The sequence below is a fragment of the Sander lucioperca genome, chromosome 5 (assembly GCF_008315115.2).
Source record: "Sander lucioperca isolate FBNREF2018 chromosome 5, SLUC_FBN_1.2, whole genome shotgun sequence".
In the NCBI taxonomy this organism is placed as follows: Eukaryota; Metazoa; Chordata; class Actinopteri; order Perciformes; family Percidae; genus Sander; species Sander lucioperca.
Genome location: NC_050177.1, coordinates 3,573,780 through 3,598,445, shown reverse-complemented (window position 1 = coordinate 3,598,445; position 24,666 = coordinate 3,573,780). Strand labels below are relative to the sequence as shown.

General features: G+C 39.9%; 2 protein-coding genes across 6 annotated transcripts in view; both read right to left on the bottom strand.

Moving 5' to 3' along the window:
- sept4b (septin 4b) overlaps positions 1–378 on the bottom strand; it is a 50,327-nt gene extending 49,949 nt beyond the window's left edge. The window contains exon 1 of one of the 2 annotated variants that reach the window (XM_036001232.1): positions 180–378. In XM_036001232.1, coding sequence (XP_035857125.1) covers positions 180–231 — 52 coding nt within the window. In that variant the 5' untranslated portion in view covers positions 232–378. The remainder of the gene's footprint in view (positions 1–179) is intronic. The other variant, XM_031297074.2, reaches the window with a different exon arrangement.
- A 2,123-nt stretch (positions 379–2,501) lies between these two features.
- The window catches only part of limk1a (LIM domain kinase 1a), a 56,405-nt gene continuing 34,240 nt past the window's right edge, over positions 2,502–24,666 (bottom strand). For 3 of the 4 annotated variants that reach the window (XM_031297070.2, XM_031297072.2, XM_031297071.2), the window contains 13 exons: positions 14,528–14,637; positions 12,516–12,731; positions 12,062–12,167; positions 11,669–11,874; positions 11,133–11,319; positions 10,741–10,827; positions 8,283–8,414; positions 8,004–8,063; positions 7,481–7,546; positions 6,816–6,984; positions 6,577–6,632; positions 5,277–5,434; positions 2,502–4,766 (listed from right to left, as the gene is read on the bottom strand). In XM_031297070.2, the coding sequence (XP_031152930.1) occupies positions 4,598–4,766; positions 5,277–5,434; positions 6,577–6,632; positions 6,816–6,984; positions 7,481–7,546; positions 8,004–8,063; positions 8,283–8,414; positions 10,741–10,827; positions 11,133–11,319; positions 11,669–11,874; positions 12,062–12,167; positions 12,516–12,731; positions 14,528–14,637 (1,722 nt within the window). In that variant the 3' untranslated portion in view covers positions 2,502–4,597. Of the gene's footprint in view, positions 4,767–5,276; positions 5,435–6,576; positions 6,633–6,815; positions 6,985–7,480; positions 7,547–8,003; positions 8,064–8,282; positions 8,415–10,740; positions 10,828–11,132; positions 11,320–11,668; positions 11,875–12,061; positions 12,168–12,515; positions 12,732–14,527; positions 14,638–20,546; positions 20,718–24,666 lie in introns of those variants that run through there. The other variant, XM_031297073.2, reaches the window with a different exon arrangement.

The following is a 24,666-nucleotide window of genomic DNA, read 5'->3' as shown; positions in this document are numbered from 1 at the left end:
TTTTATGGTGCATGCCAACGGTACAGCTCCGAGTGTCCTTAATGAAGGAAAACACGGTTTAAAAGGAAGGTGTAACGTTATAGGCTTAATTGTGGGTCAGCACAAATGTGCTACACTACACGAGCATCGCCAGAGTACTAACACATCCCACGCGCAGTGTCATATGGAAGGATACTCACCGTGGTTGAAGATTGTGGACCGAAACCGGTTGTTGCTGGACGAATGTTCCATCTTTTAAAGTTTCAGCTGCGACCTTCTTCTTCTTCGTCTTCTTTTTCTTCTTCTTCGGTATTCCCTCTCTCAATCCCAACACAACTGCGGCGAAATGACAGCCCGTGTGTTTGACCGGACAAACCCGTCCCCTTTGTGTGTGTGTGTGTGTGTGTGTGTGTGTGTGTGTGTGTGTGTGTGTGTGTGTGTGTGTGTGTGTGTGTGTGTGTGTGTGTGCGTGCGTGGGAACGGGTTAGTCCGGTCAAACACACGGGCTGTCATTTCGCCGCAGTTGTGAAATGTGTGTCACACACACACACACACACACACACACAGCCCGCCCGGTGACGTCACGAGCCGTTGCAGCAGCAGCGTCGGAATGAAAACAATCGCACGTGGATGCGATGGGATGGGGTCACGTGCACCCGCAAGGGAAAAATAGCACCATTCCTCGCGAAAATGAACAACGGTGGTCAGGTAGTTGTTAGCATTAGAGGCACAGTACACAAATAGAACAACTAAGTGTATTTGAATGTTACAGAACTACTATCACTGATCCTGCACAGTGTTGGGTTATGTTGGAGTGGTATTCATCATAAGGCTACAGATATATCCTCATTAAGGCTATTAATGTGGTAGGTTAGCTGATGTGCTTTACTATTATCCCTATATTTTAATTAGTATCACTTGTAACACTAGTAGTATACAGTCAGTGGGGAAATGTGGCAAAGTACACAATTGTACCTGTACTTCAGTCTTGAGGTACTTGTGATATACTTGAGTACCTTCATTTGACTAGCCTATTACATTACATTTATTTCACTACATTTATTTGAAAGCTATTAGTTACTACTTATTTTGAAATTAAGATTTGACATACAAAATTTATGGCCAGTTTATAAATTACTCAATATTACCTCAATTACAACATTAGTGACATCTGGTGGTCAATTTGTCAACACATTTCTAATGAATTCACCTTTTCTTTTATAAGCAAATGAAAGGCCCTATCTTTAACACTTGTTGTAGCCAACACATTTTCTCTGCCAATAATGAAGTGTTTTTCTAGTGTGAACTCAGCAGGTTTTGCACGTTATTAGACCTTTCATACTTTTCTCGGTGTGTGCTTCAGTAGTACAGATGTAGAGGAAGGTTAATGAAGAGCGAATATGAATAGACCAACAGTGACTGAGAGAGATATAATCATTAATGTACACACTTTGAGTCTTTGTTTTAGAAGCAACAGTTTTATTTTTAGCTGTGACAAAAGGAGAAAAAAAAACAGTCGCCTCCTCAGAGTCTAAATTTTCACGTTCAGGATTAAAGTGCAGAATTGTTTTCACAGCTTGTGTAAAAAAATTAAATAAGACCAAAAAAAGAAAAGAAATATAATATTAAAATATCAAAACTAACAATGGAAATCTGGAAAATATAAATATGATACAGAACAAGATGAAACCTCATACATCATAGTATCAGCAATGATATTCAATCCACAGGCTTGCACTTATGATACATAAAAAAGGAAATCAGTTCACGTTTTCGAGTCGTTGGCAAGGCTAGCTTACAACAAAGGCACAGCATTGTTCAGAGGTAACGATCCTTTGCAGAGAAGTGCTACGGCAACATTCTCATTGATCCTCAACACGTCCTCACAGACACACCTGACATGCTCGACCTGGCTCAGACCGGAATGGAGACGGAAACATGGCAAAGCCACTCATGTACAGTACATGCCCGCGGACAAACACATCAACCAAGAGAGGCTGGTTTTACAGAAGCATATTTTGTGTTATCAGCCTATACATTGACAGAAGGTTACATGCTCTCTAACAAGTCTCACTGTTACTGTTGAATGCTGCTTTCCTAGTAAGCTGCTGAATTAACTGAATTGTGAAGTAAGCTCCAGAAAAGTACGGCCCTGAGCCAAAAGCGGGTGATGAGGAGGTGAGACAGGCCAGTTTAAGTGCTCTATTATCAGAAAGACCAGCAGTGGTTGCAGCCTCTGTGGGCATCACATACGAAACCAAGCAGTCAGAAACACCTTAGAACATCATTCACAAAGGAACAGTCTGTAGGCAGCAGGCAGAGCTGGGACATCACATCCTCTTGGTAGCAAAGACATTCTGCAGACTTCTGCCTAAGCTTAAAAAGCAAAATATAGTCATTCTTTCTATATATATACTGTATGACTTTAAGATACTGAGGGATAAAAAGGCGTCCTGCCAAAACTGTATTTAAAAGTTGAACCATGCACAAAAATGCATTTAAATGATCAGAAACTGTTTGCTATCAAGAGGAAGAATATCCCAGGTCCCATTTTTACAGTTGAAAGGCTCCATCAGTGTCTTGCATTCATATATCAACCTGAACCAACATATTTTATTTCCTTATCACAAGTAGCCCAAGAGAGGAAAATAACAAACATGGCTTTAACCAGCCATTTGGTAATATAGTGCAAATTAAAGTACTCAAATCTATACAAAAAGATATCAGTGGTTATATATATATATATATATATATATTAAAAAAACAGATGGTGCGTTTTTTTTCTCATTTTCTTTTTAGCTCGACTTTCTCTGTCTTTCATTTTGTTTTGTTATTTAAAATTACATAATTTAGAGAGAAAATAATAGCTCAGTTTAGAAGCTGACCTACATAGTACATCATGCAGCTCATGAAAACAACAGAAGGAAATAAAAATAAAGTAAAAAGATTTTTAGATTAGAGACAGAAAATGTTAGAAGGTGCAAGAGAGATATCTGATAGTGGAAGAGATGATTTCTGAGGAGTGCCCATATTAATGCAATGCACGCAGACAGATGCCAGGACAGACGCATATATACAGTGATATTTACAGCTAGCATTTTCATGTAAACAACAGTGGGTCATCCACAGGAGGTGAGACAAATATGTGGACAGACAGCTGACATGATGAGGCAGTACTACTGTACAGTACATGAGACAATAGTAACAATATTAACAACAGATTGATTCCCCTTAAATTCTCAAATCATATGTAATTAGAGTTGATCATAATATGCAGATTTAGTTCAGCAAGTTTAATATGAATAGATAATCCAGTATTACAATTAAGTTTACTCCAGCACACCTCTACGGGCGCATGAAAACTCCAAGATGACCGATCAAATGTTTAGAAACACTTTGGATAGAGGAAATGACATAATGTAACATTTACTGAGTTTGAACTGAGGGTAAGGGATATTTTGTAGTGATAAGATTATCTCAAATGCTAAAAGCCCCTAACCTCGGCCACAGTTGTGACAATGTAGAAAACAACAAAACAATAAAGCTTTCAGCTGTACCCTATTGACTGCTGTCAAACTTTAACTCTCCTTAATTTCAACTGGTCGGCCAATAAAAATATGGCAATGCATACGTATATAAAATATGTCTGTACATTTACAATATTTAAAACATTTACAATGTCGCCAGCTATGTCCACTGGCATGTGTTTGAATGGATAAGATGCCACGTCAATATGAATGAGAGACGGTAACAGCTCTTTAAATTGGGAGAAAACATACCAAATCTATGCAAAAGATGTGTTCCTTAATGTTAGGTCAGTGCTACACCATAAATGAGGGAGAGGGGCCCAGACACATGTAGGTCTTGTAGTTCATGACCAAATGAGGTCAGAGGGACACGATGAACCAGGACAGCATTATTTACATTCATGCACTCCTCAGTGAACTATTTAAAGCGTAAAAGGTTTTGTTTGACTTGTACAAGTGGACAGCAAGTTGATCTCAACCTTTATGTGCGACAGACGGGCCCCTCTCCTTTGCATTTTTCGCAAGTTCAGTTTTGATATCCAAACCAAAATCAAAATCAAACCAAACTCACACAGAAACACCTGCAAACACATACTGCACAATGTACTCTGTAGAGGCCCAAAGTGAGGAGGCCTTATGCCTTGATTTTTGGACTACTTTGTCCACATAAATATACACACTAAAGTACAGTAAGTATTCTTGAATTGTATGACCACTAATGTTAAATCTACATGATTCAAGAGTTGAGTCATGATTTGAAAATTAGGTCTGATTGCATATGACACTTTAGCTTCGGGTGCAGCAGAATCAAGCTATCATAGTTAATGTCTCTTGATTTGACTTTGAGTGTGTGTGTGTGTGTGTGTGTGTGTGTGTGTGTGTGTGCGTGCGTGCTTCTTGCACAGGTGGCTTTTTCAGATCCACGTTTTCCCCCTGAGTCTACTCATTAAGCCTGAGCCAGCCTGCGTCTGTAGCTTCAGACATGGAGGAGTATTTACACGACTCCTCCAGCCACTGCTCTGCCCGAGACAGGCATTCGCTGCCCGTTTGGGGTTTACTCTAACTTCCCACTCCTCCAGTTGTGTTAAGCCTTACTCCGGCTGTTCAGGGTGGGTGTGCAGGCCGTTTTCAGGGCGAGTGATGCTGTGGTTCTCCCAGAAGGCCTTGTGCAGCTGGTCCACTTCAGACACCAGCGGTAGACCAATGTCCAAGTGCATCTTCAGGTTCTCCAGCCACTCTTCCAGTTTGGAGAAAGCAGGCCTAAAGATTAAGAAAGGAGATAGGGATCTCAGTTTAAAATATTATTGTATTTATTTATATTAACTCCAAAACACAATAAAACATAGTCCTCTTACCCAGAATGCTGAGTTTCAAGGTGATTTGCTAAAGCTTATAGTTGTAGCTCACCCAATACAGTGTAAGGCATCTTACTTATGCTGCTCAAGCATTAAAAAATACATACAGAAAAACTCAATAAGTCTCTTTCCAGATATAATGAAATGGTCTCTCATGATAATTTACAGAACTTGCTGTTTCTTGTTTCTTAGTAAAAATGAGTTCTCAGTAAAACTTTTCACAATAAAATCTTGTATTTGGAAAAGAAACATTGCCATTTAATATACTATATCTGGGTGAGCTACAGCCAACAGTAAAGATCTGCAAAAGTCAGCAAATTACCCTGAAACTTTGAGTGAGACTAAAAAACTAAATGTTTAGGTGAACTGTCCCTTTAGGTAAAATTTCTATGTGAATCTATTGTAGATGTCTGACCGTTTGTCTGCATCAAGGTCACAGCACACAGCAGCCATGGGGAAGAAGGCGGGGGGACAATCAGGGGGACAGAAGTGCTCCAGAAAGCCAGACACATTCAGTCCAAAGTCCATTGCCCTGGGGAGGTAGTCTGGGTCTGCGTTTACCCTGCCAATTATCTAGAGAGGGCAAAAAAAAACAAAAAGAGAGAGAAATAGTAAGAAGAGTTAAACATGGAACATGCTGTGCCAATCTGCTGAAACCAGTAAACCTTTCAAACTGAAGGGGATCGTTGCCAGCAAACCACAACTACAGTTTATCTGCCTGTCAGAAGCCACATGAAGACAACTTCGCTTTTCTGCTCCCTCTAATCCCTGAAATATTCTGTGGCTAATGGTGTCCATCTGGGGAAGTCATATATTGGGGCTTCTGAGTGACTGAACTAAACTCTTGAGGCCAAATTATGTGGATGGTGTGTGGCCAGGCACAAAGCTAACCACACTTTGGGGCTGGATTTTCATTTTGGAAAGCATATATCTGGAATTTTGGAAGCAAGACCTTTTCCTCATAAAATGAAATGGATGTTTTACAAATAATGGGAGGACTTGACATTTGGCAAAATTTTCCATATTTTACAGAAAACGTCAAAATACAAAGTTTAGAACGTTGAAGCTAGACCAAGACGTGAAATGGAAGAGCAGTAGTGCACAAATGAAATCAGTCTTGTAGCTGAACTTGTGCTGGGAAAAGATTGTAAATCAGAATCAGAATCAGCTTTATTGGCCAGGTTTGCGTAAACAAACAAGGAATTTGACTCTGGTAATCTTTGCTCTCAAAGTACAACACTCACTTAACATATAAAGAATAAAAAACAGAAAGGACAGTAATAAAAAAAATATATATAAAAAAAAATACTGTTAAGTATGCAGTACAACAATACAATAGAATTTACAAATTTACAAAAAATATACAATAACAATTTAAGAGAGGGAAGGAATAGTGCAATATGAGTATATTCTGGGATTTAAGTTGTAAATATAAATATAGTGCAAGGCAGACAAAAAGTTTGTTTTTGGTGGTAAACTTTGGCCAAATTCAATGAATATTAAACTGCAAAAATAATCTTGGAGTCCAGAGGTTTTAAAAGGGTTTAAAGGTTTTCATTTTCAAGGAAAGCAACTTTTCAAATGACAGGTAAGCAGAATTTTAAGCTTTTGGAAAAAAAAGCTATGATGTCATTTTTAGTTCTGTTAATCAAACAGTAGCCTCTCTGAAAACCTAGTTGGGTTTTTACTAGTACAGGTAGTGGAAGGTCACTTACCTCGCAGAGCATGATACCAAAGGAAAAGATGTCTACTTTCTCATCGTAGCTCTTCCCTGGGAAGGAAAAAGGACAAAATGAGGCTGTTGTTCATTTTCAGGAGGAATGCCACATATAGTCAACAACTGTAGCACTGCAGTGACTGTAGTTTTCTTCTTCTTTGGAAGGTGTGAATGTGTTTTAATAAATAAATCAGTATTTCTGTATTAAAAAGACACAAGTGTTCTTCTAGATCATACCGTGGATCATCTCAGGAGCCATCCAGTAGGGGTTTCCCACTACGGTGTACCTCTTTCTGCGGTCGTGCTTCTTCAGGCTGGGCAGCTTGCCCTGCGACAACTTGTCATCGTGCTTGTCGTCCACCATGAGCCGAGCCAGCCCGAAGTCTGCCACCACCACTGTGTTGTTCTATACGAAGAAAAATAAACAATAAAATGTTATTGTTGTGCTGCAACCATATTTGCTGCCTGATACTGCAAGAGCGCGTTATAAAAGAGATACATGCTTCAAGGTAACAGCAGCGTTCAACTAGTTTTAAGCTCCTTTAGAAAGCTTGAAATTCAACTCCAAGCTTCTAATTTCTCTGAGTGTGGATTTCACTCTATACAAATGTTTTGTTTTCATGCGACACATGTACTGTCTGTTTAAGTAGGGTAGGCTGGAAGTTTGCACTGCAAGTAATTTGGAAAGAAGGCTTAGTCTATTATATCTACTGCTAACAAAGCTCTGCTTTGTTTTTGTTTCTGAAGTGCCCCAGAAAATGACAGGTGCACTGTGTTAAATCCTCAAAGAAAACATATTGTATATACATAGGTATGTCCTCTCACACACACACACACACACACACACACACACACACACACACACACACCCCATGTACAGGAAGGAATACACAAGTTCTTACCTCTCGGACTAGACAGTTGTATGAGTTCAGGTCCCGGTGGATTATGTTCATGGAATGCAGATATGTCTAAATGACAGATAGAAGAGGAGAATTAAAAAAAAATAAACAGAAAAAGTAGAAGCTTTTAGTGGTAATCTATAACCCATGCCAAGAGGAACAATCCTGTCTTGTCTCATCTCAAGTAGCTGGTGTTGTAAACACAATAATCCAGTCATGCATGAGATTCATCATTGTATTCATATCAAGAGAACACATTAAGAACTGATGGTCTAATCCTGCGAGAATTCATGCTGTAATTCCAATAGAGGAGCATGGAAAAGATTGTGCAAATTATTAGGAGAAGGGTTGCAGTTTACGAACAGAACACTAGAGGGAGACAGCAGTGAGGATAACAGGAAGCAGTGCACACTCCTTTACTGCTACACATCAAAGAATGTTACTATCTGAAGAGGCTTTACCGCTGTACCATTTAGGATAAAAGAAACTATAACAATTAAATGCACTTTTTGGTCATTGAACTCACCATCCCAGCAGCTATGTCCTTGGCAAAACTGACCCGCTGGTTCCAGGGATAGTTGCTGTCCTGTGAGCAAAAATCACAATTAAATGTCATTGTATTCAGGGTCAGATGTTACTGATGACATCTAACAAAAACTGCTGCAGACACCTGCAAAATACAAAGACTCCACCTGAAGCAATGCGAGACACAGACCATTTCCTCAATTACGAGGTCTACTGAATGCATTTTTAATACTCTGCAGGAAGTATGTCATATGTCTGTAGGCACACACTGTACCCTCACCATTTTCTTAATGATTTCCCTCAAGGTGCCTCCCTTTATGTACTCTGCAATGAAGTTGAGTCTCTTGTCCTTGTAGAGGACTCCAATGAACTTGAGCACGTTGGGGTGATCCAGGCAACGCATGACCTTCACCTGAAAAAACAACATCAGACATTTTTAGACACTCACACTGAATGCTGCTCAAGGATCTCGACAGTCTGAGCTGACTATTAACTTTGGACAAGTTGATAAACTACATAATAAAACTTGAAGGATTAATTCGACATTTTGGGAAATAGACTTACTCGCTTCTTTCTTTCTTTTTTGAGAAGACCGATACCAATCTCATATACAAATAAATACGAAGCTACAGCCAACAGGTTGTTAGTTTAGCTTAGCAAAAAGACTGGAAACAAGCACCTACCAACACGTCTAAAGTTCACAAATTAACATTAATCTCTGTAAAAACAATTGTGTAAAAACATAAAGTTGTGTTTTACATGGGGTTACTGTATGTGCTGGACTATTTCTTGGCCTGGAGCAGTCTTTAGGTTTATCTTTTCTGTACAGACATGAGAGTGTTATCAGTCATTTCATCTTGCTAAGAAAGCAAATTAGTTAATTTCCCCAAATGTCAAACTACTCTTTTAACTTACAGTTTAGTGATACTAAGTTGAATGAATTGTACCAATTAATTTCAGGAAAGCTGGTCGTTCAAGACTGTTTGTCAAAAGGTGGATAGTCAATCAGTCTATGTGCAGACGGAATATAATCAGGCAGACAAAGTCACCTACTTCACAAACTAACATCTTAATCTCAGCGTTAGTTGATTTTGGTTTTTGAACCAAATCCTAATGATACCAGGAAAACAAGTTTTGTCCAGTGGTCACTGATCACCACAAGACATGCTGGCACCTCTTACAGGTTTCTGCTCTATTTATTTTGTTTTGAAAGGCAACAGAGAAACTTCCTGCATAGTTGAGAACTGCTAAATAAACCGGGAGCGCTAAGCAAAGGCAAAGCTACCCAGCATGTGTGGTGTAAGAGGTTATGAGCAGTGTTCACAGCACTACGACAGTATGACACTTCATAAAACCTCCATGAGTGTTGGGTTATGAAAGAGGAAGGGGAGGAGAGGTCACTATTACACACACAAAATGCTGAAATGTTATTTGTCAAGTCTTATGATGTCTTTGTCTGAAATTCTTGGTGCATTCCTTTCTCAAACAAGATCACAAGAGACTCAGTGATGTGAGTCTTGGGCCACCAGCGGGAGTAATAATCATGCTTCATTGTGGTTTGTTTTATAGGCGCTCATCTACACCATTTACAAAGCAAAGACTTAATGTTATTGTAACTAAAAATAAATCTAATACCCTACACATATGGCAACAATTCTGAGTAATTCAGATCACAAGCGTAAAAATAACTCATAAAGTTACAGAAGTCTAAACTTCTGCACATGAGTCATTCTCTGTTATCTTTCAGACTAATGGAAGGACAGGAGAGAGATGAAGCTTTGTGTGGGATGTAAAATTCTTCTGAGTTCTGCTCATCCATCATTTTTGGGAGAAAGAACTGTGTTAACACTCCATTTCGTCCAATTTCAGAGGTAATTTCATGTATTTTACTTTCATTTTTTCAGGTGAGAGAACTCTTCCTTTTTTATTCCCTCATGCCCTACATTTATAGTCTGGCTATCACCAGACCAAGCTCAATCTTTTACGATTGAACATTAGTCTGGGGAGTCTGCTCTGTATTTTCTCTGCACAAGAGGCATGATCAACAGGCATAGTTCAAATGACTCTGTACGCAATTGGATAGTCCTTCAACCAATCAGACCAACGATCCGGGGGACGTAGCAGCGACAGCGGCATCAACGGGTTGCTGCCATGGAGTGCTGCGCTTCGGTGGCCAGCTTGTTGAATGTAAACAAAAAGCTGCTTGGTCGCTTCTCTATCGTCATTGTTTTAAACCCGCCAATAGGTGGATAAGCCAGTTAGCGATCGGTTCCCACAAAATTGTGAACAGAAGCAGGATAAATAAATGTACAGGTTTCCAGCCTGAGCTGCAGGGCGAAATCAAACCGCCGGCAGATTGGGCGATTGGATTACCCAGTCTATTACATTTACAGAGACGAGATGCTATTTTTAACTACAATATTCAGCTTCTGGTCATGTACAAAAAACATTTTTCTTTCTCTTCCTCAGCACAGATTTTCCCAGATGGTCCAGAAATTCAAACCTGCAACAAACTTGCTTCACTTACTTTAGGGTACTGACTGTCCTCATTTTACTGATTAAGATGATGTTTGTATTGAAGGAAATGATTTATGAACATACGTTATTTTATGATCTGAGATCTACACTTATCTACAGATTTAAGAGTTGATAGAGTTGATTCAGCCTCTGAACAGAAAACTGAGTAAATCTTACACTCCTTAATGACATAACATCTGGGATTTTCCATCTCCACTCACCTCTTTCAGGAATGTTCTCTGTGTCTCGTCATCAAAGCGAATCAACTCCTTCATCACCATCACCTCCCCTGTCTCCTTGTGGGTCACCTATAACAAGACAAAAAAAAATCAAGTTAAGCAACAAGCTGGGAGACTGAGGCAATGTTAACCATAAAGCGTTTGAGCATTCTACCTTCTGCATGTCAGCATGGGAAACAGAAATTTTGAAAACTCTAGGATGTATTATAACCACAAACATTTTAACCTCCTGCCTCTCTACACTTCACTTACTTATCTCAATGCTGCCACCTTCTGGACAATGTGAGTATGACTACATTTGTTCTCTTAAGCATTAATGCATGCTGCAGATGTACTTTACATACAGCTAGCAGTGTCTCTGCCCCCAGATCTACCTTGATGGCCTGTCCAAAGCAGCCCTTCCCCAGCACCTCTCCATGGATGAGGTCAGATGGGCGGAAGATGCGGTGCGTCTGATTGGACACGACGCGGAGCGACTCTGATCGATTGATGTCCTTCCTATGGGAGATGGGGGACGCTGCGTTGCTGGAGCCTGGTGACTTATCAATGCTGCAGCTCCTCCTGGAAGGTGAGACGGGAAGAGTGATAGGAAGAGAAAGAAGAGAAGGAAAGTAATGGAAGGGTTGAAGAAGAGGGAAGCAGAGTATTTGATGAGTGTTTGGAATTACAGGAGTTTCCTTATCAGATACAGTATATGTGGGCAGGAAGAAGCTCATACACTCTACAACTTTTTTATCATGTTTCTAACCTGAGTTAGAGCTAAACCTTAAGGAATACAAGAGATGAACTATTGGCAATTAATTATTCAATCTACACATGTAGGGACGGCTTTGGCTCAGGAGCTAGAGCAAATAGTAAAAATATCTCCCTTACAAAATCTGCAATAAGCAGCACTAAACTGGCTTCTTACGTGATGATGCGGGATCTCAGGCTGTTTATGTCATGGTTGGGTGGCTGTGTGATGGGCAGGATGGGGCTGGGGCCCTCTGACAGAGGGGTGGACAGGGGGCCGTCCACTTCAGCCTCTGAGGAGCCTCCCTCCTGCCCCTGACTGTGAGGGTCGTGTTCGATGGTGAGCTGAAGCAGCCGGCTCGTCTCCTGGATCAGCAGGTCGATCTGGAGAGGAAGAGTTCAGATTGGTTGATCAGTCCACAATTAGAACAGCAGAGAGCGTTTATATAGCTAGAGAAATGCTCTAATGAATAAAGTCTGGTAAAACGCTTTACAGTACTGCATTGAGTAAAGAATGAGATCAAGATTTCTTTCTTTACAGTAAAGTAAAATCTTTCACTGTGCTCAGTACCTCATCCAGAGGGACATGGTGAATGGGCGTCCCGTTGATTTCAAGGATCCTATCTCCAATATGAATTGAGTTTTTCACATCTGGACTGATGCAGTCTGCGTCCACCCTGAATAAAGAACAATAAGCACCAAAAATGACAAAGAACTCTTTAAACACCTTTCTGCACACATTGAAAGATTTTAGTTTGGACACAGACCTGAGATCTAATAAAGCCTCAGCTCATTTGAATAACAGTGACTTAGATTTCTGCTCATTTCCTTTTCCTTCCATTCCATTATACATTTTAAATGAATCTCATCTATCACACTGTCTACCCTTCTTTGTCATTTGTCCTGCACCATACTGACCTATCTCTCCTCATCACACAATGACAATCCACAAAATATGCACACACACACACACACACACACACACACACACACACACACACACAAACACAGACAGATAGACTCACTGGGAGACTCTGACAGTAGGTCCGTGTTCAGGGCTGTAGCCATTGGTCGGGCTGAGCGGCTGGTCGATGGCCACAGAGAAACCTCGCCCTCTGCGTCCGTTGTTGCCCTCGGCAGAGGCTGGGATGGACACAAGTGTGACCGTGTGCGGGATCCGGGAGCATGGCGAGTCTGGCAGCGACACCGGGGTGACGATGGTCTGGTAGTAACAGTGACCGCTGGAGCCAGAGAGAGAGGAGGGAAGGACAGATGAAATGGAGGAGGGACGTTATAAAGAGGTAGTAAAGAACAGAGAATGGGAATCCTAGTGAGATTTCTAGCTCTCAAGCCGTCCATGCAATCATAAGGAGAATGTGTTCTCATTACAGCTCTTTTTACAGCATCACATGCTGTTGACAAGATGACTTTTGCTGCATTTGGGAAAATACTGAGCTGACTATTATTCCCTGAAACATGAAGAATGCTCAGAATGTAAGGAAGACTCATGAAATAGCTGCGAAATGATTCAAAACTAACACACCCGCGCTGAAATGTAATTTGAATGACCTTTTCCCTTTTACAGAACACACAGACCACTTTCACCCAATCGGCATGTAATGATCTGAGATCATCACGCTGTCATCATCCACTTCCACTCAGAGAAGAGGACAAAGGCTGTTCTGTCTGTGTTACACATTAAACCCTGACATTCCCACTAACACAACCCCAGAGCTACACAAGTAAAGAACAACCTGAACTTGAAACAGACACAAAAGAAGACGTGTGAGAGAAATTATTCTCATATGAACCTGATTTGCATTGGCAGGTTTACGATTAAAACCATCAAAACTGAGAGTGTTTGAGCTGTGAATATGTTACAGTTTTTCTTCTTGTCTTTGGGCTGGGTCAGGCCAGAGCACTTCGTCGACATCACAAGCAATATTGTCCCTCCTGAGGCAACGGGGGAAGAATCCTCTTCTGTGCCGTATCCAGCCCTGACACCTCGCATACGCACTCGTCCTCTCACATTGTTTGTTCTATCCATTCTCAGACTTTCTCCTTCCCACCTTCAACAACCTGTTTGCTCTCTGAACTGGCTTATATTGGTTGTGTCACATCATTTGAAACAAGTGAAATCAATTTTGAGTGGTTATGTTCAATCATGACATGTGTTCTCTAGTTGTATTTGATTGTTGCCACTTGTGTTGACCAGTATGGATGACATGTGCATTAGAGTGCAGAATGTGTTTTGAGAATGAGAATGTGTTTAGAGTTTGACTGAAAAGTCTAAGTGAGATCTGAAAATTGTGTTTTACCATGTGATGGTTTAAGGTACTGACAACAGACTGCACAATTAGCTAAATGAGTTCAGGTAACTGAGAACTTTGTTCAGCCAATGGGTTTTAGTGTTTTAGCAATTGAGAAAAACTGTAATACAAATGAGCTTCTCTGTATCTACTGTGTCTTGAGCGATTTACCACAGTACATCTCTGTCACCACCTTAAAACAACTGTACTCTGAGTAGCTTCCTGTGTTTCTCTGGCTGTTTATTTGGTACAAAATACCAAAAAAAGAAGCACCAAATCTCAAACAATAAGCTCAAACGTGTGTTAAAGCCGTGGTTGCTGTGATTTTCCACCATTGCATTGTCACCACAGTTGGTCGTAATGTCGACAAAAAGTCTTTTGAAGCCCAAAATAAGCTGCATAAATTTAAGATTGTGTCAATCAACTGCAGCTTTGGCTTTTTGTGCGTTTTTTGTAGCTTTATTGCACTTCAAATGGAGTGGATTAGTTTGCTGGAGAAGAAATAATTAGGAAAACTTACTAAAAAAAGAAAATAATAGTTTGGTAAATTAGGGGGAACTGAGCTACAATACCACAAACTGCACAAGCTTTGATTTGCTAGTGTTAAAACGTTAGGCCTATTAAAGACTGAAGAATGGAACAAGGTGTACATCTCAGTCTGATTTCATTTTGACAGACTTTGATATTCGTGTGTTTGCATGTCTTATAATATTGGGCTTGAGGCTTACCAGTAGAGTTTGGATCTTTCCACCAGAGCGTATGTGTCTCCATCACCGATGAATGCCCTGCAGTTCAGACAGGTGAAGCATTCCGGGTGATATTTCTGTTCTCCTGCGACCTGTGAAGAGAAAAAACAAAGACACAGTTTAAAAGACATTCTGCTTTCAATGTGCTGTGAAAATGTGATGTACTAGGATGTCAAAGTGAAAACGATGCAGGGCAGGAATTCACAACAGTGTTTTTGATGTGACCGCAGCAACAGGCAACATGAGGCTTTAATAACTGGTTGCAGAAGTAGGGCGAGGTCTGGTCACTGAGGGTAATACTGACTGAGAGCTGGGAGATTGAATTTGCTGCTGCCAGATCCCCCTCTGAGAGCTTAGGGCAGTTTTGCAAACAAGAGAGGGAATTGAGTTATGGCCAAAAAGCAGAGCAGGCAATGAGCAGATGAATCACACTGGCAGATCTGAGGACGATGCTGCCGCCAGAGGTTTCAGCTATGGATGTTCATCAGACCAACAGGAGGAAACCAAACACTGTTAAAACTATTGGTTAATCACAAAAAAAATGAAATCATCAACTCCATCGAGTAACAACCTTCCCACTTTTATTGCTGCTCATTAAATCTGTTTGCCTATGTTTGCTGTGACTCGGATCGACTGAGATACCGATTAAGTGGCCCACACCTCCACATATATCAATATCCACCCCTTTTACCTCCTTCAGGTAATTTTGCGCCCATTGATGCAAATGACCCACCCACTCAAATACTTGATGACTTCTATGCTTAAACATGAGCTACCATGTTAAGCACTAGAGCTGTTCGCTCCCCCGAGGCTGTGCTTGTGGTTTAATTTTGTGCTTTGACTGGCAGAATTTTTTTGGAGGTAGTGGGCTCCCTGACAGCACTTCTCAACTGCAGTGATCTGCAATGCTAATTCGGTATACCAGGAGTAAGGAGGGGTTCATGGAGGAGTGCTGAACAAAGAACAATCAATTAAATGCAATGGAAAACAGACATTTTGTATTGTGTAGTCTTACTATTTAAAGGGATTTGCATAATATTTCTTTAGAAAAGAACATTTACAATATATTTCAAATGTCCAATACATAATTCAGAGAAAATGTCTAGATGATAAAAGTTTAAATGTTAAACCAGCATCATCAAAGAGCTAAATATGAGCTCATGGACGCAGCCACAATTCTGAGATATTGCCTTAGTAACTGGAAAATTACAGCGAAAGTAACAATCGCCCAAAGAAAGAAATGTTACTGAAAAGTCCATAAAGCTGAACAAAACGGAGTAACTGAGACAAAAAGGAATTAAATGTGAAGATCAAAGAATCAATAAAATCATTGCTTACAGGCATATGTTTGCTGCCCCACCCTCCTTGGAGGGCAGCAGTGAAACCACGAGCACACACTCACATAGAAACACATGCTGACAGCCCTCAGGCTGCAGGGAGGAAGACACTTTACAAGCAAGTAACTAATCTGAGCAGAACCTTCCACGCAAAATACCAGGAACACACACCACAACTTGGTTTTCATACGAGGAGTAATACAATCCTGACTTTACTGTATTTTCTGAGGTAATGGTTTTATATCCTTAATGTTTCTTGTTTTTGGAATGAGAGCAATAAAGACCCTCCAATAGTCTTACCGATTAAGCATTTTACCTCTTTTTCAATGTTGTTTAATAGTCATGCTGACAACACAACATCATAGCAGAGAAACAGAGAGAGAGCGAGGAGAAAACAGATGTAATGACTTTGTAATGGACAAAGCAGCTGTAGGGCTTTATTGACCAACTTAATTTCATTATTTGTCCTTCAACCAGTTTCATAAAAAGGTGCCATAAACAATTACTGTCTGACATCGTCAGGGAGTGTAAACAAAACACATCAGAAAATCAAAAAGTAGGAAAGAGAGATGAGTCAAGAGAATCTAACGGCTTAGCCAAAGTAAGTTTACTTCAGAATGGAAAGGTAATTTGAAAGTTCAAATACATTTATTTCATGATTTTTAGCATCAGAGTTGTTTGTGGAGATAGCTTTGAATTTTCTCTCTTTGTGTGTGTGTGTGTGTGTGTGTGTGTGTGTGTGTCACTTCAAGGGTGCCGCCCTTCAAATAGGAAAGACAGAAAGAGAGGACAGCTGGACAGAGATGAAAAGGGTGTGTGGCTCTGCACAACCTGACACTGTGGCTACCATTTGCTTGCCAGGCAAAACACACACACACACACACACACACACACACACACACACACACACACACACACACACACACACACACACATACACATACACACAACCACATTTGACAGGTGACAGCTGCTGTGCTCACATTTAGGACATGCTTCCTGTCCAAAGTGTAGATATAAAGAGAGAGAGGGAGACAGAGAAATTTCAAGGTTCATGTAGCCTCGTGGCCTCTTCTAGTGACAAACCATATCATGTACACATGTCTCCCCGGGGGAAGGGTGAGCAGGTCGACGGGGTCCAGGAGTAACTGGGTCAAGTTGCAGCACAATGTTCCGTTGCCATGTGTAATGGGGATCTCGGTCACATAGTTAACTTGCGAGAGACTTCAGAAACTGTGTAATGGGCCCTCCGTTTATGGGATTACTGATAGTAGGTCAAACATGCTAAAGTTTTAATACTTGCCTTCTTAGTCCAGTGTTTCCCAACCTTTTTTCTTTCTGACCCCTCACTGTAATACAGAGTCTACTATTACACTACTTGTACGTCTATGAGTTGCTAACAGTTCAATTAAAGAGGCATTCTCCCTCCTCAGATGTTTAATTTGATCTTTTAAAGGCCTGGATTGAGGTTGTAACAGCTATTCATCAAATTGCCAATCTACTAAATTGGGTTATAAATGTCTAGTTAGTAGCTAGTAAAGACTAGTGATGTGTAATTGGTAACGTGAACTGAGAGACCCTGTAGCATCACAGAGTTTTAACATATATGCCAAAAATAACAGTTTTAGTGGCTAAAGAATATTTAACTTTACTGTCAATCCTTTGTAAATGCAGGTATTTCTTTGGTTTATTTATGCATACATATGTGTTTCAGAAGTAGTATTCATGCAGTTTAGACAGAGTGGGAAATATCAGATTATACTAAGCTTGATACAACTATTTGGCAATTTAGTGTAATGTTATTGGCAGAGCTTTAAAATGTTGGGGTATGTTAAGTTATTTCATTTATTAAAACACTTAGTTTTGTACTAGGATACGTTTGAACTTATGAAGAGCTGGTTGTACCAGCTCTTAAAGAGGTAAAACATTACATAATTTTACAAGAAAAGAGTCAAAGCCTGTAAAATAAACATTAGTAAACATTTGTTTTCTCTCGTTTCTTACTCCAGTAATCCTCTTGTGACCTTTAGATCCCTCTCAAAAAGACTACCAGGTTTTGGAGGCCCAATCTATTATTTAAAGGGTGACGACGCTGACGCAGTCACTCCTCAAGCACTGAAAAAACTACAGGCGATGGTCATCCACAGAGACTGCCGGCTTGGCGTGTCAGGGCCTCTATTTGTTTTAAATGATTTACATGTTTAACATAACTTAGCTGTGGAATGTGAACAAACCCTTTTAAGCCATTTGGAGGAATTTATGGCCTTCTAATGCTCTCAGCGACACTGAACAGCTAATAAACATGTTGGTAGTAAGTCAGGGATGCTTGACAAGTCGTTCAGGCCATGTTGTCTTTTCCTGAGCTGAGGTCTGGGTAATCACTTCTCTGGATAATATAATTAGTTTGAACCTAATGCTGTTAAATGTTTAGATTGGAGTAGAAAACTATTAAGTGACAATCACTCATACGCTACCAGATGACTCAAAGGTAAACCTAAAGATTGCAATAACAATAAAGAGGTAAACATTTTAAATAAACATTTTTATTTTCTCACAATCTCTAACGTCTTTTTTTAGTTGCTCTTCTTATTTGTCATGTTTCAAACTGAATCATTTAGTTCCTATTTGGACCTCATAACATTTTCAACACATTCCAGATTTTTCGCGTGAACTTTTCCAATTTCCTCACATCATTTCACATTTCCCTTGTTGATTATATAATGAAGGGAGCATAAGTGTGTGTCTGCCAAGTGTCAGTGGTAAAAAACACAGATGAAGAGCAGCAATACATGCCAGCTGTTCAAGAAAGAAGTTACTTGAAAATGAAGGCAAGGTGATTGTCAGATGTCTGTTGCATCAGGGGGCTGATAGAGATATTTTATAAAATCATGACATGTAGAAGCTGAACATTTTCCTCAGACTGAAGTAGATGAGAATTTGTCAGACACAATGATTAGCCATGATGTATCCAATATATCAATCCATCACCGTCCAGGTGTTTTAGACTCATTATCATTAAAGTAACAATGAAAATAGGAATTGTTGCATGCAGAAAATTAAACATTCAACATATTAATATTTTCACAACCCATTTAACTTCTATAATATTTAAATTATTTGTGGTATTTGTTTATGTATTTGGTTATACACTGACTCATTAGACAGCTTGTTGCTGGGCATCTGTTGCTTAGGGACTGTAGAGAGGATCTCTAAGTTGAGCTAAACCCATCAGTTGATTAATCGATTAGTCAATTAATCCACTATCTTGATATTTGATAAATCGTTTAAAAACACTATCTGCTTCCAGCCTCTAAAATGTGATTATTTGCCCTCTATGTTAGTGATATAGGTATCTTTGTGTTTGACATTTTTTTAAAAACCAAATTAATATTTAAAACTAGTTCAGTTTAGGGTCCAGTGGACACTCTTGGTGAACACACAGAGATTGGAAGTCATAAGGAACAATATATATCGGACACGACTTAAGACCAACAGTACATGTATGTTAGTGCATGTGTTTATACACAGCAAGACCTCATCAGGAACCTCTACATGCCTTCTGGTCTCTTTACATCAACAAGTTCCACATAAACACCAGTTGTTGCTTCTGAATGGCCTTCGCTAAGTGATAATGAGATCTGGCTCTGCTTAACCTCATGTTTGATGCAATGAACTTCACCTAAAAAGCCTCCTTCATTGGCTAACCTCAAAAACACAGTCCATATGTGACTGAGCTACCAGAATCAACACGTAGCTTAAGAACTGTGTGTAAATAATGACCTCATGCTGATGTTTTAAAGAAATAGTAAATACCACACATGCAGTAGGTACCTTATACTCCCCACAGAGAGAGATACAACTGGGTCAGATACCAAAAATGTGTCAGAGGGAATTCCTAAAGCGCCAGTAGACTGATAAAAACACAATATGATCAAGATTTTGCACTGATGCAATCAAGACTGTTGGAGTAGATAAAAGGCAAATGGAAGACATGATCCTGGTTCCCTTTTAGACATTCTACAGTAGACATCATTTAGTCAAATACAATTAGACTGAAAGCCTGAGAGAGAAGACAGTAAGCCCCATTGATGCTGTCTGAATGGAAACCCCCGTTCAGCTACAAACAGTACAGTATCACAGTATACACAGGCCTCCGCTTTAGAAATGCTGTTAATGTATTCAGCTTCTTCTTTCTAAGTCTCACATCCACTGTGGTTTACAGAGTGGTAGGTGGTAAATAAAAAATAACACGGTACAGTGACAAGACAACTGTTGTTCATCTCTGAATGTGTGCACTCACACTTTAAATCCTACTTTTATCTGAGGAAGAATGCTCTCTATAAATAGCATGTCTGCCATGGCTCATCAGTTCTTCATGGCATGGAAAAAAAATGCATCGTACAGAAAGAGATCAGATCTGTTATTACTAGGCAATACACTAACCCAGTTTAAAATGTCACACAAAACACAGCAGCGTACAGTATCTAGTTGAAATATATAATCAAAGAGATAAAGATGGAGAGAATCTCTGCAGGAGCAACCGGCAAACAATCTCAACCAGCCACTTGAGACTTGCTTCCCTGCCTCCTCGCTGGCTCGTGTATGACTGTACATCACCCATTAGAGAGCCAGTAACCCAGAGCAGCAGCAGTGAACATCCTCACCTTCTTATCTCTTTTCCACAGCCTGAGACAGCAGAAGCTCCAGAAAAACAAGTCTCCCACCATATCAGCAAGAGCTGGCGACTCTCCTCGCTGTTCTAGTTCATTCTAGTGAGGCAGGCGCTGTCACAACAAAACACTGGCAGGGACCAAACCGGCCAGAGAGACGGAGCTGTGGGAGAGAGAGAGAGAGAGAGAGAGAGAGAGAGAGAGAGCAGCCCACGCCTTTGCAGCTGAGCTCATCTCTGAATAAATGTCACTCCTCCTGGCTCTCCCCCTCCCACCCTGCCTTCCTCTTCTCTTTCACTTTTGCTATGACCTCATCGTTTCCTGTTTGGCGCCACCCACTCTTGCACACGTGCCACCCGGCTGCTTCAACCACACACCCCCACTCCTCACTCCTCCTCTTTTCCCATGCTGCCCCAATTCCTGCAATCACATTTCGAAACCAGTGAAAGCTAGCAGATTGACAGTAACAGGCTTGACAAATGGGACATTATGTGGGGGAATAATGTTCTTCATTAGCTAATTTATTATCTTGTTATGTTAAAGTGAAAAAAAAAGCCATAACAGCATTGTTTCAAGCACATTAGTCTCGCATTGCCTGACCTATCTCCACTGCGGTGTGTCAGCGCTGAAGTACGGTCTGGCTACACCACTTATCTATTCTGGGATAGGAAAAAAAAAGCTCTGGCTTGTTTGTATTTCTTTAACCCAATCACAACTGTCCTGGGCGGCACTAAGCACCGGATGCAGCAATGGTGCCCTTGCAAAATAGATAGCGGAGATGGTGGAAAGGGAGGGACATCCGGCACGTGAGAACTATGCCAGATGTCAGGCTATATCCCAGCAATGTTCATCCATTTAGCTAGACTACAAGCATATAAACACAATAGCTTAACTTACATTTTACTGTATGGGTATGTCATTCTATTCCTCTGATCACTTTAACATGTCCTTATTAAAGCTACAAAATGATGATCTTTATTATCGATTAGTCTGTCCATTATTTTTTGCAATTAACTGATTCATCGTTAGTTAAGTAAAAAAAAATGTCAGAAAATAGTGAAAAATGTCTGAGAGCCCACGGTGATGTCATTGACTGTAAAACCAGGGAAAAGCCAGGAAATTTGTGACATTTATGTTTTAAAAGTGACATAAATAATTAAATTATCAATTTCTGTAAATATATATAAATATTTAATAAATTAATTGTTTGTTTTAAAATGATATGCACTAGATACAACTCTCTTTTTATTGTAACTTTTTTTATGAACACAGAGTGTGTATGTCAGTAATTTTTTAAAGTGCTCATATTATGCTCATTTTCAGGTTCATAATTGTATTTAGAGGTTATATCAGAACAGGTTTACATGGTTTAATTTTCAAAAAACGCCATGTTTTCGTTGTACTGCACATTGCTGCAGCTCCTCTTTTCACCCTGTGTGTTGAGCTCTCTGTTTTAGCTGCAGAGTGAGACATCTCACTTTTATTCCATCCTATCCAGTTTGTGAACAGTGTTTTCTGTTTGGAGATGGTAAGTGCCTTTTGGGTGGACTTTATACATATAATGAAGTAAAGGGAAAAAGCCAAAAAGCATAATATGAGCACTGTAAAACTGCGTAGCTGACGAACAAAGTCCTGGTTTGACTTGTTGTAGACTGCTTGATTAAATATTCAAATAAACAGTCAATAGATTAGTTAATTCTCTTGTCCAACACTAATCAGATGACGGCCTGAAGGATTTCACCACATGAAAATAAAACTAAGAAAATGCCAAGAACGTCCACTTTCAACAGAGACATAGTCCTTAGTCACATGCAGAATAAGTGTAATGTTATATATTGTCTTTCTTTAAATGTAGAGAACAGATCACAATCGCATAGCATTGAGTATAAATTAAGTAAACATGACATGCTTGTGTGATTTTTATTAACAGGGTTTAGCTGATTTATTAGCACTGTCCTGCTCTACTTTTCTGTCCTCTCCTGCCTCGTACAATCTCTCTTCCAATGGTTTATCTTTGCTGCTGCGTCACTCTTTCCCTCTCTGGCTCTGTGTCTCACTTGTCCGGCTTGTTGTCTCACTTTCTTCACGTCCCTAACATGTCCTGCATGCCATGTGTCAATCCCTCAGAAGACCATCTGAGTGGGCAGATATTAATAGACTCTCCACACTGCCTGTTGTTTCTTATGTTAAAGCAGCGGAGACAGACTGTAGAGAGAGATGGCTGGTACAGAAAACCTAATTAAGTTACTATGGGAGTTACTGTATGGAAGCTGCATAAGTAACTGCTCCAGGGAAATCCACGCTTATCCAAACAAAAAATACAACAAAAGTGGTGTTTACGTTCAGCTTGAATCATCAGATTGTTTGAACTGTATTCTAACTGCAGTACTCAGCAGTTGTGATTGTATTGATACACAACTAAAATAATTAAATTAGAAATCAGCTTTACAGTCTTAAAGTGACCAAATGTTTTGACTTGTTATTGTTGTTTTAGTCTTTTGTCATTAATTACAGTTACACCATCATCTATTTAACTTTTGAACATCACCTGTCTGGTGTTGAGTAATTTCCTGCATGTTTTTTATCTGCTAAAAACCATAGTTGATGTATAGGTAAAGAATAGAGCAAATTATCTTGCATCACAAAAAAGAGTAAAAGTGTCAGTTGTGGCTTTTGCTCAGAACCAACATTACCTGTGATAAACTGGGGCGACATTTTTTTCTAATTCTGGGTCTGTCTCGAAGCAGCTGATCATTTGTCTCCCATCACCACTGTGCAGTAGATGCCATTATAAATATCTCGCAATCATATGCATTTGGCCAATAATCTAAAGGAAGGAAAAATGACCAGGAATGCAACTTTTATCACCATTGTACCTGCAAGTATGTAGTAAATCTCTTTTAAAGCAAGACTACAGTATTTAACATTTGTAAGACAAAATAAGACATTCCTCTTCATTACACTCAGTTGTTACTGCTACAGCGTTACTTGGTCTGGCATGATCAGTATCTCATGGAGACCAATGTCAGCTAATGTTGCTGTAAAACAAACTGAATCATTATGTTGACCTAATGGCTCTTTTCTACTTTTGCAACTGTTACATTATTTGTGCATTTTTATCCTGCAATAACTAAGTTTTTGGTTACTTGGAGGCAGTGGAAACAAGCTCTGAAGAACATTGACAGTATCACCTTCAACAGTGAAAAGTTGCATCAATGACTTCATATCACAGGTTTTGTCAAACCTACTGGCAGTCAGCTCAGAAGTGACACCCAGCAGCCCACAGCCGTGTCACAGGGGATTTCAGCCTACAGAGGCTGCGACTTTCATCAGAGTTTCCACTCTGGAAAGAGGAAATGATCAACAAGTTTCAAAAAAGACTTTAGTGAAGCTCACTGGTCAGGTTATGATCTCTATAAATCTCAGTGTTGATACTGAATGGAATGTTTAAAACAAATCCTCCATCACAGCACTGAGCCATCCAGCTGAAGTGCCCTTGAGCAAGACACTGAGGCCCTGGCAGCTGCATTAGGACACCCCTCTGTGTGCACCTAACCTCTGACCTCTCAGTCAGAGAGAGTTTTTATGAAAAGACAACTGTCCCTTATCCTTATTATTATGCAAAACAAGTTTCTACACTGAGGCAGAGCGCTATGTTCATACTGTGTTCAACGCCACTGATGAGATCATCATCAACTCATCCTGCTGCTAGAAAAAACACGTGTCACAGCCTGAACAGCAACAACTTGACTTAACAATATCATTTCCCATCACAAGTCTTCTAAGTGAAGACATTTGTCTGTCTTCACTTAGAGGCAAAACAATAGTCAGGCGTTTATAGAAACAACTGGTATATTCCCACTCAACCACAGAGCTACCTCACACCAGAGGGAGTTGATAAAGTACACTTTGATTTGGGACTTTCCATTGGTTTGGTGGCCAACCCCTCAAAATATCTAAATTTCTCAACAATAACCACATACGTAGGATAATATTTGTATACAACTCATAAAGTCAGAATAAATTCAAGGCACAGAACCAAAATTTGCTGTCTCTCACTGTTAAACTGGATCTTTTAAGCAGTTAAAACAGAACCACTGAATGACATACAACA